The following is an 18,941-nucleotide window of genomic DNA, read 5'->3' on the forward strand; positions in this document are numbered from 1 at the left end:
GATGGCTCAGGATGCCTGGCTACTTGCAAATCAGCGAGCCCCGGCTTGCTCCTCACACACCTTCGCTACAGCCTCTGTCCACAGTGGCCGCACCTGCCTCCAGAGTCCTGCTTCCCCATTCATCCCTTCCCTGACTTGTCGAGCACGTACTGCGGGCCAGGAGGCTCCTTTCTCCAAAGGGCCGGGACCTAGCTCCTAGCTGCACCCGGAGCTGCACAATTGATTCCCTCCAGGTCCGGCTTCCCGCGGACTGCACAGGCTGAGCCACAATCCGGTCCTGCCTGCCGCCCCTGGCTTTCAGGGAAACTTTCCAGAAGCGCCAGGTCTAGTGACCCGGCCGCTGTAAAGTGGGAGGAGGCGCTGGGCGTAGGGGCGGCGAGGGAGCGGGAAAAACAGCGGAATTCTGTTTCCTTTCCCGACGTCCGCAAGTCCAGGACCGCTCCCTGGCTCTCCCTGTGCCGCTGGGGTAGTGAGAGGAGGGGGGAGACCTCAGGATCCTGTTTTGCACGGTCTCCCACAGTGAGGAGCTGAGAAAAACGCGGAGAATCGGGACAAGAGACACTTCCCTCCCCAGCAGGGTCAGGCAGGGTGGGTGGGCAATGCCCGGCTGACTCTCCAGCACCCCACTGCCCCCATGCCAGCGCCCTAGGACACAGCGAGGAGTCGGGACAGAGCCCTTGTCTGGGTTTCACACCCAGGGCCATCTCTTGCTAGGTCTCCCACCCTTCCCCCTCCTGGGACATCTTTCCAAAGCGAGACCGCGCAGATCTGGAAGGAGGGCACGGCGTGCGCCAGCCCCGGTGCAAAGGGCTCGGTGCTTCAGGGGGACGCAGCCGCGACGGACTACATCCTCGCCGCACGGGGTGGGAGCTGCGGCGGGGGACAGGACCGAGGGTGGGGGCGCCGCGCCACCCGAACGGCTGCTCCTGGGCTCACTTATTCGAGCAAACAAAGCCCGGAACCTCTGGTGGCAGCGGCCACAGGAGCCAGGATCTCAGCAAGAGACAGGGCGCACGGGTGCCTAGGGCCATTACAAGTTTCTCGCACTCCGCGGAGCCCAGCCCAGACCCCACACTGACAACAAAAGATTCTCTCCGCTTCCACACCGTCTCCGCGGAACCCCTTCTCCCACCTGGCACCGGACGAAAACAGCGCTGTTCTACCCAACCCCCTCCAGCCTTCGAGGGCAAAACCCCTTCCCCTGCCTTCGACATCAGGCCAGGGAGCTTCTGAGAATACCACCCTTTAGGGCCCGCTCTGCTCCCTGCTTGGCCCGCGAGAGGATGAGCCTTGGGTCTCACACACACACCCTCGGGAGGAACAGCCATACGCGCCGTCGCGGCCCGGGGCGGCGCCGGGCGAGTGCGCAACGCGGGTGGGAAAGCTCTCGACGTGGAGCCCGGCGTTCTCTAGGGCGCAGGGCGGAGAGGAACCGCAGGCAGGGCTCACGGCTACTCCCCTAGGACCGGGCAACGCTCGAGAAACGGAGACACAATACAAAATAAAACGCAAGCACCACAAAGCCGACAGTACGCGCTAGCCACGGCCCTGGGACCCTCAGGCTGGAGTCCAGCTGCCCGGGAGGTGGGGCGCGCCGGGGCGCCTGGGCCGTACCTTTTCGGTGCATCGACGGACCGGCGGCCGGGGCTCGGAGCGGACTGGTACAGCGTGTATCCCATTTAGTAATCCATTATCGAGGGGATCTCTCCGGGCCGCAGGCTGCGCTCTCTCCTTCGCAAGCCTTTGTCATTCCTACATGTGTGCTTGTCTCTTTGGGGGAAATAGTCGCGGCGACTACTTTCTGGGATGCAAGCGCGATGTGTTCATCTCCAATGACGAGCGGAGAAGGGGCGAGGAAAAAAGAAGCCAAAACAAAAAGAAAAAAGAAGAAGAAGAAGAAAACCAACAAGGAAGAGGGTGAATGTTCAAGAAACTCTTCTCCAAATCCAAATTCCACTTGGATTCCACTCCGGTGAGTCCCCTTGGTGGTGTCTGCGCCGATTAACAAGTCATTTCAGGGCGGGGGGCGGGGTGGGGGCTGGGGCAGGGGTGCACGGCTCTGGCCTGGCTCTGTGGCCGGGAGCGCGGTGCCACGGGTGTGGTGATGCTGGCCGCGGCCACACACTGCTAAGCGGGCATTGCGGGCGGCCGGCACCGCGGAGGAGCGCCGCTGCTGCGTCCCGAGCGCCTGGGCAGCTGAGTGCGCGGGGAGCGGAGTTGGCTGCAGCCTCACCCCGAGCCGCTCACTACTCCTCTGTCACCGGAGAGGCCGCCGCTCCCGGGTGGAGCCAAGTCCCGGACTGGATTGCGCAGATCGGACTCTCCTCCCGCAACTCCGCCTACTTTGGCTGGCGTCTCCTCCGACCCAAAGGAGAGCTGTGGTGTGTATGAGTGCGAGTGAGTGAGGCAGAGGGAGAAACTACGCGGTGTGGCTGCAGGTGGAGCCTTGGACCTACTGGCTAGCGCCGCTTCCTTCCATCAGGATTCCTGGCCCCACCGCGCGCTAGGCGGAGGCTCAGCGGGGGCGACTCCAGCAGGAGCCCAGTCCTCACCTCCCCCACCCCCACATCTGCTCTAGCTAGGAGAAAAAAAAAAAAAAAAAAAAAAAAAAAATCCCGGGCAGCATTGCTGAGTCCTGACAAATCAGAAAAATAAATAAAAATAGACGTAGTGCAGGAGCGAGTTACAAGAAAGGTTTTGTTCATCGATTTTCTTAAATGGAAAAGTTTTAAAGGAAGAGGGTAAGTGAACGTCGAGCCTTTCTGATTCTGATTACTGTTATCAAGAGGTAGATTCCAGAAGCGATGGACGCTCTACGTAACTAGATGAATTGGATAGAGGCCGCTGCGGTTAAAAATACACTTGGAAGAACACAGCTATTAGTTACGTACAAACACACGTTAATAAAGCATGTGAAGTAAGCAAACTAGTGGAGAGAATGGTGTTTTTAACGACGGCGATCTATTTTAAAAGTTCTTAAAGTTCACAGTCTGTGGACTGGTCTTAGAAATAAGTAAACTTCAGAAATAACAGGCAAACAATTCCAATGGGAACCCAACTGCTTTATGGAAGAAGAAAATCGCAACTACTTCCAAGGCGCTATTGTTATGATCACAAGAAGAATGGCAGGCACAGCCTCCTTTCACCACTTGAACTTTCAATAGCTACAAAGTCTTGCAGTAACAGGCTTGTGCCAACTCGTCGGGCAACACCACCACGTTCCCCTCCCCCTGCCGCTGCGCCCCGAAAGCAACTGCGCTCCGCGGCTATTGCTCCCCAAGGGAGCTTCGCAGATGGTGCAGACCACAGTCGCAGCCTTTAAGCAAAGTAACACCAGACGGCCCAGCAATTCACGGAGAGCTATTTACTAGTCATGGAATCGGCTGAGAAAAGCAAGTACGGAGATCAGGATCTCAGTCCCACTTAGGCCAAGTTTCTTTATATTGGAAACTGTACCTGTTCCCTGATTGGGACTAGGGCCACTAACAAGTCCACGTTCCTTTTTTTTTGTCGCTTCTGCATGTACAGACCATCTGCTCAAGAGGCTTCACAAAGAATAAATGCACACGTGTCAACACCCATTCCCCCCACCACTACCACCACCTGGAAAAGGTGGGGAGAATGATAGGAAAAAGAAGAAAAAATCAGTACCTCTGCTGTTCTCCAGAACTGTCAGCAGGGGCCGCTATCCCCACCTTTCCCGGGCAAAGGCAGCTACAGACCTGGGGTAGCGGGGGGGCGCGGCCCTAGGTGCGCGCGCAGCCCCCGACGCTCCTAGAGGCAGCCTCGGGAGGGGGTTGGGGAGTGTGGGGCGGCGGGTAGGATTGCGCGTTCCTGCGAGTTGGGTGGGGGCCGGCTCTGGGACGTCTCCTTAGAATCCTGCGGGGTTCAGAGAAGGATCTGGCGGCCAAGACGGCTCGATCCCTGGCTGAGCTATTTAACGCCCAGATTTTGGCTGATGACGGCACGGTCAGTGCGAGTTGGTCCCCGGCTCGTCCGTGCACCCCAGGCGCGGTACCGCGGCCAGATGGTCCGGCCCCTACGGCCCGCGTGGTTTTTCAGTCCCGCGCTCCACCCAACCCCGGTCGCCGAGGCTCCTTCTCTGCTCTCCGCCGCTGATTTACATGCTAATTGTGTCTGGGAAAAGTTCTTTAATTGGCAGAATTAGGCAGAGCAAACGAATTGTTTCACAGGTTGAACCAAATTAATTCCGGGTTTAGCTTCTTCCCTTAGAGAAACAAACAATTAAGTTGTTTTATTTGCTTTATGGATATGTTGGAAATGCCCCACATCGAGTTTTAGGACATTGTTTAAAGGGACATTATTTTCAATATAATATTGCATGTTTAATTTGTAGTAACGCTCAGCCAAGAAGCGAGTGATTAAAACTACCTAATTTAAAAGTATAAAATACGACAGTTAAAGAATTGGAGTCTACTTTTTCGCTGTGAAGAAATACCACCCAGAATCTTCCTGGCAATTACTAGATCCTAGTCTCACCATCCAAGTAGGAGCCGTCCTTCTGACCACGTGGTATTACATTTCCACCTGCCAGAAGAGCTGCTCGTGGAGCTGGAAAAAAAGCCAGCTATTGTCGGGCTCCGGAAACACTCAGGGGAGCACCTGTGGGGAAGCCAGGCGATGGAACCTCATGACGTCATTTCCCCATATGTGCGCCTCGGACTCACTTCCAGAAGCCTGCCTAAGTTTTCAGTAAAACCACTGCCCCTTCAAAGCCTTTGAAGTCTGTAACGTATATCCTGTCCCTCCAGGGAAAGAAAGCCAAAGAGTTAAAGAATCACAGAGTGATTAGAAGGAGCTTTCGCTGTTTTTTTAAAAAGTGACAAAAAGTGGAGTGTTTAAGGCCCCGGTCTCTGGAGGCCATCTGCGGGTAATGTAACTTAGCTGGTGACCTTGGGCGGGATTCACCTGTAAATGAGGATTCTTATTCTACTCACTTCCCAAGAAGCCTGTGATTACATTAGATGGTCTTTGTAAGTCTGGAGTCCAAGTCCAAGGCACACACTGCTTTGTAAAGATTAAGTGGCACATTGTCATCCTTGCCATCCTCCACATCAGTTCTACCATCACATTTTACAGGAGTTACATGGAGGCACAGAGAAAAGAAGTGGCTTGACCTGTGTCAATGAGTGGGTCAGGGCTGGGAGCTACCTGTCATAACTCCTCCTCCCCTTCTTAAATGCCTGGTGACAGCTCCTGCTTTCCTCAGATCCCCTGGAAAAAGTGTGGAGGAAGATTAAAATAAAGCAGAAAGATAAACTCACTCAGGTTCCCTGCAAAGACCACATCTAGCTGTTTGATCAGAATCTCTGCTTTGAGACAAAACGGAGTAATGAACTTGGAAGAAAAAAGGGCTGCTGCTACTCACTGTTCCTTGAGGGTGTAAGTTCATGGGGACACACTTAGGGAGCACAGTTTGTACATTCAGGCCATTGTCATTTATAATCAAGAAACCTATCTGTACCCTCAGCCCCTTCTCCAAAATTTCCTCCACCTCTTTGCCTTAAGTCAGTGGTTTTAAAATCCACTTGCACTTTTAGATGACCAGGGGAGCTCTTCAGTGATGCAAATCCCCAAGCTCAAGATTCTAATTCATCAGGAAGGACTGGGACCTGGGCATGGGTAGGTTTTAAAACTCCAAAGATGATTCTCATTTGCAGCCAGGGATGAGAACGACGGTCACAATAAATCCTGGCTATGTTCTAGACCAACTGCTTTTCCCCAGCCTTTTTCTTTTGGGGGCTGTTTCTTCTCCTTCTTGCCCCTTTATTCCTCTTCCTCAAGAAAGTGAGGTCCGTTTCCTTGCTCCTCATGCTCCTTTCAGGCCATTTCTCCTCCTCTAAAAACCTCTGGCTGACCTTGGTGGCTATACTCTACACATACATTTGTGGTCTCATTTTATCCCATTCTTCAAAGACTTACTGCCCTCCTATCTGTCCCTGTCATGGTAGTGTTAACATCCATATAACCACTGACCGGTTTTTCCATTTCTTGCCTTCCTCATCTACTCTGTCTTTTTCTAATCCCCTCTGCCTCCTACTCCAGGCTTTATGCTGTACCTTATTATCAAAAAGGCCCCATCTTCCAGATCACTAATTCTGACATCCCACTTTCCAATCCCTTCTCCTTCAATCTTCCTTGCTCATGCACCCCTCTACATTCACACTGATTTCTTGAGGACCTCCAGATTGTTGGGTTTGCTTCTTTATCTGCCTACTCTCTCCTTCTTTCATTCCTCTCTGTCTAGCATTGCTTCATAGTATCAATCCCTCTCTCTTGCAAATACTTTCAATTCCTTTGCTCCTCTATCTTTTGGTCCACTTCTGTTTGACTAAAAGCTAGTTCTGAATTGTGTAAACATCAGTAGTCTCTGCTCCTGAACTAGGCAGCTGAAGCCTGCTGGAAATCATGTAGGCAGGTTATTATCAACCTCAATATCATCCAAAGCCCTGCCTTATCTCCGTTAGCCTCTAACTTTTTCCCCTTAGCCAGATGTCTCACCCTTCATGCCTCGTACTCCCTGAAAAAAACACAGTCCATCAGAAGGGAATGTTTTTGCTTCTGTACTCCTTATTTTCTAAGTATCTCTTCTTATGAATGAGGCAGTGTCCCTCCTCCAGTAGGAGGCCAGTCTCTCCTGATGTTCCCAATAATTCACACATTCTCAGAAATTCTGTCCTATTGTCTCCAGACCCTCTCCTGCACCTGCCCATCCGCATGTAAGCAAGCTTCGGTCTTTCCCATCTTAGAAACAGCCTGCCTTGGACCCCATTTCTTTCAAGCCACTCTCTTCTCTTGTCTCTTCCAAAGCCAGACATCCCCAGAGATTGTTGACAACCAGTGTTGCCACTTCCTCCTCTTTCATCAACTCAGTCCCCTTTTGCTAGTCTTCAGTGACAGTCATGACAGTAATTACAGTAGATATTTTAACATTTTCATTTTAATTTGAATTATCAGCAACAATGAGCTTGTTTCTTCTGAAATACTCTCTGCTCTTGGCTTTCATGACACACCCCTGTCTCTTGGTTCTCCTCTCATTTTTTTTAAACGTAGTTTTTCTTTTGAGGAAATTGAAAGATTGTCAAAGAAGAATATAACCAACATCCCAATTTTCATTACTCAGAATTAACAACTGTTATTATTTTGTCATTTTTGTTTACTGTCTTTAAGAAATAAAACATTGTGGATAAAGCTTAATCTCCTTATCATCAACATCTTTTTCTTACTCTCACTCTCATTTTCTTTTTTTAATAAGTAATACTATTATAAGTTTTCCGTGCATCCTTACATCTTGTTTCTGTACTTTTACATATGCCATATGTATCTGTAACCAATATATAGCAATATTTTTTGTTTCCTTTTCTCCCAAATTAACATTAAATTCTATTTTCTCTTGTCCTATTATTCATTCTACAGATTGTAGCCTAAGTTATCTTTGAAAGATACGCATATGATCATGTCAAGCCCTGCTTGAAACACTTCAGAGGCATCCATAGGTACCACCAAACCCTAATACAGCCTTAACACTGTGCATGATTAGTTTCTTGCCTACCTCTCTGCTCTCATCTCTGCCATGCTCCCATCGCTGTCTTGCTTTCTTGCAGCATTACTGGTGTTTCAGTTCCTGGAAAGCTCCATGTTCCTTCTTCTTTATAACTACAGGCCTGCCCTCGTGCTCCTGCCTGGAATACTGGAACTTCCCCTTCTCCCTGTTTACCTGGCTAACCCCTACTCATCCTTCAATGTCCCTGCCTCAAACAAGACTTCCCTGATAAGTCGTATTGCCCATTCTGTATCCTCAAAGTATCCTGTGAATTTCCTTCATAATACATATCAGACATTACAGCTAGTATTAATATTTGGTGCAATTATTTGTTGAGTGCTTCTCTTTTCTGTTAGATCACAAGTTTCTCAAGTCTTCGAACTACATCTCTGTCATTTTCTCTTGTATCGCTAGCACTTAACCAAGAGTAAGGGTACATAAAGGAGGGCATGAGTTAGTGAAAGCAATGAGTTCCTTTTCAAGGATTCAGTAGGATAAAGAATAGATCCTTAGATGGAAAGGATCATTTAAAAAGGAAAAGGAAAAAAACACTAGAAATACATATGCTCTTCTGATTTTGAGATTCCAGTTCTAAAGATGAACAAAATCGAGGCTTTTCCCAACACAGAATTTCAACTGTAAAATGTCTAATTTGCTTTTTGAATGGGGAGAAAAAGATTTATAGATGAAAGTAATGAGTAAATATAACAATTACAAAAGCAAGATGCTTGAAAATAAGATGCAATAGGAATATAAATAGAACTCTAGAAGACTCATGGAAGGAGTTAAACTGCAATTTGAATTCACTGGAAACAATGTCGGATCATCTCCAAGGGCCAGCTCTACCAGCAAGCTGGAGTTGCTAACAGTGATTTACTGTCTGCCCCTCCATGAATAGCTTCACGGTGGGCCCCCTACCCTGTGTGTAACAGTCGTTCCACTGTACCACAGTGGAGCTTTGGCTCCATTCACTTCTGATATCAAATTATTCTTTGGGAAATTAAAAGAATGGTAGATTAGAAATAAGGTAGTGAATGAACAATACATGTTAAGTAAACCAGAACTCCATTTTTTCCTCCACAAAAGCTCTTTACATTGAGTTGAAATCTCTAGTTATGTAACACAGAGCAAAGACTGTCTTTGGCCCTGTTTTCTTCTTTTTGTTCCAAAACAACTTATTTTAATTGCCCCACCTACTAATATTTAGACTTAAAGATATCTACTGGGATATGAGATTGTTTAAAAATGCAGTTACCTAAGTGTAATTTATACTTTTCATAACCAGATAAACTGGTTGATTAAATACCACTTTGGAATTTGCTATTTGGCCAAAAGAATGATGAAAATGAAAATATACTTCTTTTTGAGAACTGCCTTTCAAGGCCTTTGCTTCCAGGTAGTGGAAGGCCTACTAGAAGAGAAGATTGTTCTGGCACATGCTTAAATATAAAATTATGCTTCAATTTGTTCCAATTCTAGTTTTTAGATTATGTGAGAAAACTGTATTGATATCAACTGAAAGACATTTTCTGGGCTGTTTATTATAATGAATGTGTATTTAAGAGTAATTTTATAACCAGAGAAATGAGACAACTAAGGGTGTTTTGTTTTCTTTAACATTGAAACTTTAAAACAGAAGACAGCTGTTTTAAACATCTAAACTTAGGCTGGATAATTGTGAACAATGAATGTACTTAAAAAATGATATGCTTGGATCTAAAGTACAGTTTTAATGAAGTATAAAAAACTACCTTGTTGAATATAAATTTATCATCTGAAAACTCCCCTGTACATATAATTATGAAAAATAAGGATGGTTTCCCAATATCTTAACTTGATCTTGAATTTTAGATTTTGTGCCTGGGACAAGTCTGTAGTTAACTGTCCTATAAAATACTGACTAAACTAGTTAGATTTGAGTGTTTTCAGATATAACCTTTTTGGCTGGAATGAGCTTAAATGTTACATTTCAAAATAAATAATATATAATTCGGTCCTTTCCAAAAGTTTCAGATGATTCAGCCACTAGTTACCAGTGCCTGATTTGTACTTCACTAAATATAAGTGGAACAATCAATGTCAGTTTCTTTGTGAAACCTCTTAAATATATCTTTATTCATAACCAAGTACTTATTAATATAAACTAGAATGTTACATTTTAACATTTGAACTGAAAACCTACACGCCTGTTTTCTAAAGAACTACTGTATTGTGTCATTTAATTATATTATTAAGACTCTTATAAATACATACGCGTTGATTTCCTCATAATTCCTCTCCCTTTCTTTGCATGCCTCAAAGCAATTGAGTCATTTCCTTTCTCCCAGTCACCTTTTAAAGCCTTTCCTTCTGTTGAAGCAAACTTTTGAAGGTCCCTAACCCTTTTCTCCTCCTCACTATTACTGTTCCCTTCTATTCTCTACTTTCTGAACAAGATTGCAGACTTGGATTTTTAAGTTATTACAGTCCAATGTTTGACTTTTTTTTTTTTTTTTTTTGGCTAGATTCCCTTGCTTTAGGGGATTTCCTCTTTTTGTTTAATTCCTTAGTCAATACATTACCTTTTTAGGTTACTTATTTTTTTGTAAACTGGTTAGCTATTTTTCTTATAAAACACACCAAATAAACTTTAATAAGAATGGCGTATGACAGCATTAATTAGCTAACTGTGGACCAAGAACTCGCCTTAGACTCTCAAGTTCCTTTCAGTGCGTTGTTGATGAAGGCGATTCGAGATGCAGTGATACTTATCAGCATTGCTTCTCCTGATCATGTAACAACATCCTCCTTCCAGCTGCTCAGACCTCACCATCTCGAGCCGTCCTTGACTCCTCCCTTTTTCCCATTTGTCACATCCAATTCATCAGCAAATCCTGTCGGCCTACCTTCAAAATATATCCAGAGTCTGATCACTTCTCCTTGTCACCATTGTCTCACTGGTCCAAGCCACCATCATTTCATCTGGGGTTTTTGCAATAGTTTTATAACTGTTTTCCCTGCTTCTGAACTTACTTCCCTTAAATCTAATCCCAAATAGCAGCCAGAATAATCCTTTAACTCATTCATTAAAATCATGACCATCCTCTGGTCACAGTCAGCGTAAAAGCCAAAGCCCATACCATCTGGCTTCTGCCGCGCTCTGGCCTTGGCTTCTCCACTTCTCCCCGTCTCTCACTCCACTCTGGCCACCCTGCCTCCTGCCTATTCCCACCTCAGACTCTTATTTCTTCCTCTTCCTGCAAAACCATTTCCTCCGGTATCCATAGGGCTCACTCCATCATCTCCTGCAGGTCCTTGCTCCCATGTCAGTGTCTCAGCCAGGCCTCCCCTGACCATATAAATAACAACTCGCCATACTTCTTCCTACTCCCCTTACCCTATTCTACTTTTCCTCATAGCACTTATTGCCATCTGACTCTGTATGTGTTTACCTGTTTGTTTAATGCCTGTCTCCTACCACTTAGTGGTAAACTTCATCAGGGCCGAAGCGGACTCTTTCATTAGCCACAGTATTGCCGGCAATTAGAAGAGCACCTGGTACAGTCCTACACCTGCAGTCAATATTTGCTGAGTGATTGAGTGAATAACCACATTTTACCACATTTAGTGTCAATCACATTAGGGCCACTGAGGCAAGTATTATAAACTAGGTAATGTTAAAAGCAAATGAGCAGCTTTCTGTCAAGAAATGCTCCCAAACGTAGAGGTTTTTAAAAATGTACTTTATTTGTCTAATGTTGCTGTAGACAGCCTGTGGTACTTTTTTTAAAAATCCAGTTTGCTGGATGATGCTACTTGCTGGTTATTTCAGATGTTCACTTCCACAGACCACCGGGAATGGGAGAGCTAGCCTTATATCATCACCTCCATCTAGGCATCTGTGATCTATGTTAGTCAGCTGGAGCTGCTAAAACAAAATACCACAGGCTTCATGGCTTAAACAACAGAAATTTAGTTCCTCAAAATTCTGGAGACTGGAAGTCTAAGATCCAGGTTCTGGCCAATTTGTGTTCTGGCGAAGTCTCTCTTTCTCTTGCTGGCTTACAGTTCAACACCTTCTCACCATGTCTTCACGTGGCTTCTCTTTGATGCATGAGAGCAGAGAGAGAGAAATATCGAGAGAGAGTTAGTTCTCTGGTGTTTCTTCTTAGAAGGGTACTCACTAATCCCATAGAATCAAGGCCCCACCCTATGACCTCATTTAAGCTTCCTTACTCCTCATACTGTCACATTGGAGATTAAGCCTTCAACATATGAAATTTGAGTGAACACAAACATTGAGACCTTAACAGCCTCCCTTTCAGGCTTAGCTCAGTCCTGTGGTATCCCAGGCCTGCTCTTGCCTGGGCTGGCTTACATAAAGGAGGGGCTAGCAGGGCTAGTGGCTTGAATCTCACATTCAGAAAAGTTCTTGGATGATCTATTTTGACCTTTTCTTCAAATAATGTTCACACATACCATATACATTAAAATGTTATATATAGCATATTTATGTATACATAAAATATATAAAAAACACACATAACATACATACCCCAAAGCATTGCACTTTTATTTTACAAATTAAATATTAATATTTGCACAGGTAAAGCCTGTTTTAGCACTTGTTATTTTTTTCATGGAATGGAAGAATGAAAGGTCTGGCCCTATCTCAGCGTCAAGAGAGGGCTTCTCTTCTAGATTTGCACACAATGTCCACCAATCTTATCTCAACATTGGCCCTTCCTGGCAGCAATTCTTTCCTCTGTTTTACTCTCTGTACAGCTGTGTGCTTCTTGTCCCCGAACTGGGACTCCTACCCATCTCTTGCCTTCCAAATCTCCTTTTTATAATCTTTTCTTCTCTGGGACTCTCCAAAATGAACAAGGCCTCCCATACCCTCAGTGTCTTCACTGACTCATTTTTCCATCCTCTAGTTCACCCCTACTATGGCAGGCAAAAGGATCCCAAGCACTTTGTGGCGATTTCTGGGTAACAAGATCTTTATCGATTGTCAGCGTAGATGCAAAAATATGAAACCTGCTCCCCAATGATGGTGTTCACAGAGAAGCCTCTACATGGACATAGAGACTGGTTCTATAAAATGAGGGGCTCGGCTGAGACATTGTTTAGCTCTTGGGGAAGCAGCATGTGTGTGAAAAAGCAAAGGTTTGAGGCCTAGAAAATCCAGGTAAGCCCAGACAATCCTGAGCTTTTTTTTGTTTCTTCTGAGGTTATGTATCTGAAATCTCCAAGCAAAAAGTGTTTGGAGTACAAAAAGGACCCTAGTGAATAAACATGGCAAGCATGCTCCTGAAACTTTATGGGGGAATGTGTGATTTCCCCATCAATTGTCCCAGTGTCCTCTGCATTGGCATAATTCAGGCCTGGAGTCAGCCTTCCAGGGTGACTGTGAAAAAACCCATAATTGAGGCTCACATTTCCCTGGAATCGAACTGGGGTATGGGGATCAAGGTGCTTGCCACAAAGACATCTTCCAACTTTCTTTGATAACTAATTTGGGACAAAGATTCTATTTTTAAAAATACACACAAAAAAAGTAGTGATAATAGAAAAAAGATAAACTGAAAGCATGTAAACTTTTTAAAAAGACAAAAGTAGAACATTATCAAAGCAGCATCCTTCTGGGCTATGATCTTCCCCAAACACTGAAAAAATGGCCTTGTGGATACTATTCTAAGAGCTTTGGAGTATTATCCCATTTAGTTTTCATAATAATGATTCTAATATGTAAGGCCTTTTATGATTTCCATTCAACAGACAGGGCAAATGTGGCAACCAAATATTAAGAAGACTTAGCCAAAATTTTACAGGTGTGAAGTGACCGAGGCAGAGTCGGCACCCACTCACCTACTGCTCTGCATGGTCAGGCAAAGAGGGTACACATCTTCTATGCAGTTGGTTCCTTGTTTCAGCCATTTGGAAAAATGCACACAAGTCCAAAATGTCTTTGAGGCATAAGGTTACTGCTAATTAAAAAAAATATAGGTAGGTTCAAATGTGTGTAATGTTATGGTGAATCTTTCTCTAACATAATTTCAGCAAATTGTTTACATTTAAATGTGTACTCATTCAAACAAAAACCAAATTACAGAAAAATCTTAATTACAAAAGAGATAAAGCAGAGGTTGGTAATCTGATTTATGGAAAAGATTATTTGCTTTTGAGAGGGATCAAGGTTGAAGAAAGCTCTTGATTTAGGCTTAATGTCTAACCATACTAAAATTATACTTACAACCTATGTCTGTTGCATGAAGAATGAATGCACTGTAGGTTCTGTGCTTTCAAGTGTGTGCTCAATTTCTTCCAGACATGGGCATGGCTGTGTACACTGGCTGATTTTCCTCTTGAGCTGGTTCCAGAAACTGTGAAATATCAGAATGTTTTCTCTTCTTAGAGTATGAGCTTCTAACAACAACAAAAAAAAAAGTCAACTCCCTGCACTGGGATAACTGACTATCCACTTGAAAAATAGTAAACTTAATTCTTATCTCACACCACTTTTGGAAATAAATTTCAGATGTATTAAATATCTAAAAGTAAAAGAAAAACAAAAACAAAATATCAGGGTTAAAAATATGAGGGTTAAATGAGTATAAGAGATAACACAATTATGATCTTGGGGGAGAAAATGCCTTTTTAAGACACAAAGCAAAACCTTTAAAGGAAAAAATTAAAAATTGTGACTATTTTCAAAATAAAAACTTTCCAAGACAAAATATACCATAAATAAAGTTAAAAAAAAAAAAAAGAAGGCAGATTAAGAGAAAATATTTGCAACCTAATTTACAGATAAAGGATTAGCATATAGAATATATAAGGGAGTTATACAAATTTAATAAGATAATGATAAACAATTTGATAGGTAAAAGTGGGAAAAACACATAAAGGGGCAATACTTAGGAAGAAATGAAATTGGTCAATATATATCCCAGATGTTCAACTTCAACATCAATCAGGAGAATACAAATTTAAGCAGTAAGATAATATTTTCTGGTACTCATCAGATTGACAAAGATATTAATACCAAACGTTGACAGATATATGTTGACAGTACCAAATGTTCAAGCAGCCTCATAAATTACTGGGGAGAATATGAATTGGTATAGCCACCTGAGGGGACAATTGGACAGTATCTATTAAAATTGATAATGGGCCAGGCATGGTGGCTCAGGCCTATAATCCCAGCACTTTGGGAGGCCAAGATGGGCAGATCACAAGGTCAGAAGTTCAAGACCAGCCTGACCAACATGATGAAACCCCATCTCTACTACAAAAAATACAAAAATTAGCTGAGCATGGTGATAGATTCCTGTAATTCCAGCTACTCAGGAGTCTAAGGCCAGAGAATTGCTTGAACCCTATAGGCAGAGGTTGCAGTGAGCCAAGGAAGTGCCATTGCACTCCAGTCTGGGTGACAGAGCAAGACTCCATCTCAAACAAACAAACAAAAAAATTGGATGATGTGCATATTCTGTGAACCAGCAAAGTCATCTTTGAGAAATATTCACCTTTGTATACAAAAAGGCATGTATAAAGATTCTCATTGCAGAATTGTTGGTGATTGAAAAAAAGAAATTAATTAAATGCCTATCAATATGGTGACAGTTACTTAAAATAGTTAATAGACTGGGCAGAGATTAGTCAATGGTTACAAGGCTACAATTAGATAAGAGAAATAAGTTCTGTGTTCTATTTTATAGTAGAGACTAGAGTAACAATAATGGATTGTATATTTCAAAATACTTGAAGATAGGCTTTTGAATGTTCTCATCACAAAGAAATGATAAATGTGTAAGGTGATAGATATGCTAATTACTCTGATTTGATCATTATACAATGTATACATGTATGAAAACAGCACATTGTACCCCATAAATGTGTACAAATTATATGTCAATCATAAAAAATAAAATAGTTAATAGGATCTGGTAATTATATATCACAATATTATGCAGCTCAAGTACCCATAACTACCATGAAAATTCACCAAGACATATTTTACAAAAAACAAGTTAAAAATGCCTGTGCACAGGAAGAGTTTTTAAATACACAGAATAAAAATAACTTTATAAATCTATGGATACATTTTATTTTCTTTTTGAGAAAAAAATCTGAATACATGCTTGTACTTGGAAATTGATTATGGAGGTCAGAATTGGGGAAGAAGCATCTAGGTACAGGAGGGCATTGATATGGACTGAACATGTGTGTACCTTCAAAATTCATATGTTGAAGCCCTAACCCCCAGTGTGGCTGAATTTGGAATAAGGAAGTGATTAGGATTAGATGAGGTCAGAAGGGGCAGGATGGGTTCCTGAATTGGTGGGATTGTTGTCCTTATAAGAAGAGGCACAGCCAGGCATGGTGGTTCATGCCTGTAATCCCAGCACTTTGGGAGGCTGAGGCAGGCAGATTACTTGAGGTCAGGAATTTGAGACCAGCCTGGCCAACATGGCAAAACCCTGTCTCTACTAAAAATACAAAAATTAGCCAGGCGTGGTGGCATGCGCCTGTAATCCCAGCTACTCCGGAAGCTGAGGCGGGAGAATTGCTTGAACCCAGGAGGTGGAGGTTGCAGTAAACCAAGATTGCACCATTGCACTCTAGCCTAGGTTACACAGTGATAATTCATCTTAAAAAAACAAAAAAGAGAGACACCAGAGAACTCTCTCTTCTCCCTCAATCCCTTTCTTTTTCTCTCTCTTTTCTTGCACAGCAGGGAACAAAGTCCATATGAAGATACAGTGAGAAGGCAAGAAGGCATTCATCTGCAAGCCAGGAAAAGAGCCCTCACCAGAAACCAAACGCTGTGAGAACTTCATCTTGGAATTCCCAGCCTCCAGCACTGTGAGAAAATAAATTTCTGTTGTCTAAGCAACCCAGTCTGTAGTATACTGTAATACACTGTTATGGCAGCCTGAGCAGATTATGACAGGTGTCAAAGAGGACTTCAGTCTTAGCTGAAATGTTAGCTGTAACATTTTAATGTTTTAGAATGAAAATGTATTTATGTATGACTCGTGTGATTAGAACATTAACTTTTTAAAGTCAACTTTCTCTTCCCTCTTCCCCCATAACTGCCCTTTTTTCCTTTATCTTCCTTTGAACAATATTAATCAAGGCCTGTGGCAGACATATACATTCTGAGCCTTCCAGCAACATTTTTCAAAAAGACCTGTCTTCAGGTCAAGGTCCCTAAAAATAAATCTTCTCACCACAGAACTCAGGGGTGTGTTTATTTAGTTTTGTTTAATAAAATATTTATTGAACTTTTATTGAAGTTCAATGAACTTTATTCATTATAAGATAATATTATACTAACACTGTCAGAAATTTAAAGACAAGACAATTTCCTCATTACACCTCCACTGGAAACACAACCATGGTTTCCATTTTTAGGCATTCCTTTCTAGGCTATCTATATGCTTACCTTTTTTTTTCTTTGACAGTCATCAAATGGTTTATATAATTTTGTACATACTTTTTTCACAGCATAAAACCTTTATAATTGCCATTTTAATGGCTACTTAACATTTTATTCAGTTTTAATTGATTTATCTATTCCTGTGTGGTTGACATCTAGGCCATTTCCAACTTTTTATTATAGATAATGTTGAATAAACATTTTCACATACATGAATTTTAAATTTTGAGTTATTTCCTTAAAATAAATTCTCAGGGGTATTACTAAACCACACGATACAAGCAGATTTTATGACTATTGATCAAAATTATTCAATAGAGTTCCAAAGCTTCGTCCCAATTAATGATGCCACCAGCAATGTGCAAATATACTGCATTTTCAGCATTGGTTATACAATGTCAAGGTTTTTGGCAATGTAAAAACTTCAGAGGGGAATGCCTCAGATCATCTAAGACTACTTGGTAAGCTGATTGCAAACCATAGAGTTACATAAAAGGGCATGGATTATCTTTTCCAGGTCAGCATCCATCCCCTTTCTCTAGGAACAGCACCTCGAGGTGTTCTGCTCTCTCAATCCATGTGGTTTGACAGGACTCCAGTCCCACCCTCAAATTTAAGAATTCAGCATGTGACCCAGGTTGGTCACGGGTCTCTCTTTCTCCCTCTCTCTTCCTCAATTTATCTCTCTCTCACACACACTCGGGGTAGGGGGTGGATCCAAAAACAAACAAAGCAGAGCCAAGAGGAAAGAGTAAGTCCTGGTGACAGTGTTTGAGTCCCTTGATCCAGCTGGCAATGATACCAGACTACCCTGGGATTCAGGGCCACTATATAGAGTTGAGCCAATTGTGAACTGCAAAGCATTCCCAGCCAAAGGGGTAAGTGGGTGCTGAAATTTGTTGTGTGCATCTGGGAGTAAGGGTGTGTCTATTCAGAGAAAGAGACTTGTTTATTGTTTTGTTTTGTTATTTGTTCATTTCATTTTGTTTTGTTTTATTTTTCATTAAAGGTTCCCATTGTTTGCCAAGCCAAATGCTCACTCAGGAGCCCCTTTTTCTAGTCTCAGAAGGTGCTATGTAGGCTGCCAATAGCTTTGCAGTTATGTGAAACAATAAATCTCCCCTCTTAACTGAAGTCAGTTTGAGGTCTCTTTCTGTCACTTAGAACTGAATGAATCCTGATTAATACATCAGAGTAAGGGATTTTAAAACTGGGAGAGATCTTAAAAATTCCCGAGTACCTAGTGGATACTCTACAGATGAAGAGACTGAGGAGTTTAGCAACTTGCCCAAAATCATCATACCTCCATGTGAACAGCAGGATAGCACTAAGAGACCGGGTCCCAAGTTAGCATTCTTTGTAACAAAAATATACTGCCCTTCTATTTACTACCTCTGATATCATATTATAAGCTTGGGTTTGAGAATCAGACACTTCAAAAATGGTTTATCTCTTCTCAGCTACTCTGGTTACAATGTTGCTGCCCCCAAGTCAATATTGGCCTCTTGGGTATAGCTTTGTGACTCAATCACCCATATTTCTTAAAACATAAGATGTGATTTGGTAAGTTTATTGCTGTGTATAAGAAGTTGACTCAGAAAGAGTCAAAATGCTAGCATTAATTTGTGAGAATACTATGATTAAGGAAATTAAATACTGTACCCTTTAGCCTAAGATTTAAAGAAATAATTTTTAGATCTATTTACACCTATCCTTTAGCTGTTATTAAATACTATTTAATTTGTGTGTGGTTGTTTCCCAGGTTTAAGCAGATGATTCATCATAGGACTGTGCAGACTCAAAGCTAAGGTCTCAAGAGTGTTGGCCCCAGGCCAGGGACCAATGAAATGCTAAATGGCCTTAGTGTGTCTTCTGGCCACTCCCCATTCAGTTAATCACTCCCCCTTCCTTCTGATATTCCCAAATTTTATTTATCCTGGAGAATCTGTC

The 18,941-nt window shown here is 43.0% G+C and overlaps 2 protein-coding genes across 4 annotated transcripts in view; one reads left to right on the forward strand and one right to left on the reverse strand.

The window, feature by feature from the left end:
* Positions 1 to 2,013, reverse strand: part of SEMA6A (semaphorin 6A) — a 129,638-nt gene extending 127,625 nt beyond the window's left edge. For all 3 annotated transcript variants that reach the window (XM_012448709.3, XM_012448701.3, XM_012448693.3), the window contains exon 1: positions 1,615 to 2,013. The gene's annotated coding sequence lies outside the window, so the exon portion shown is untranslated. The remainder of the gene's footprint in view (positions 1 to 1,614) is intronic.
* LOC135270549 (uncharacterized) lies at positions 1,284 to 17,144 on the forward strand. The gene is made up of 3 exons (XM_064366101.1): positions 1,284 to 1,438; positions 1,562 to 1,972; positions 16,284 to 17,144. Exons 1-3 carry the CDS (start codon positions 1,284 to 1,286, stop codon positions 16,378 to 16,380), a joined length of 663 nt encoding a protein of 220 aa, XP_064222171.1. The 3' UTR covers positions 16,381 to 17,144.
* The last annotated feature ends 1,797 nt before the right edge of the window (positions 17,145 to 18,941 follow it).

This window comes from Aotus nancymaae, unplaced genomic scaffold (genome assembly GCF_030222135.1).
Source record: "Aotus nancymaae isolate 86718 unplaced genomic scaffold, 86718_ANA_hifiasm-v0.15.2.pri h1tg000064l_0, whole genome shotgun sequence".
NCBI lineage: Eukaryota > Metazoa > Chordata > Mammalia > Primates > Aotidae > Aotus > Aotus nancymaae.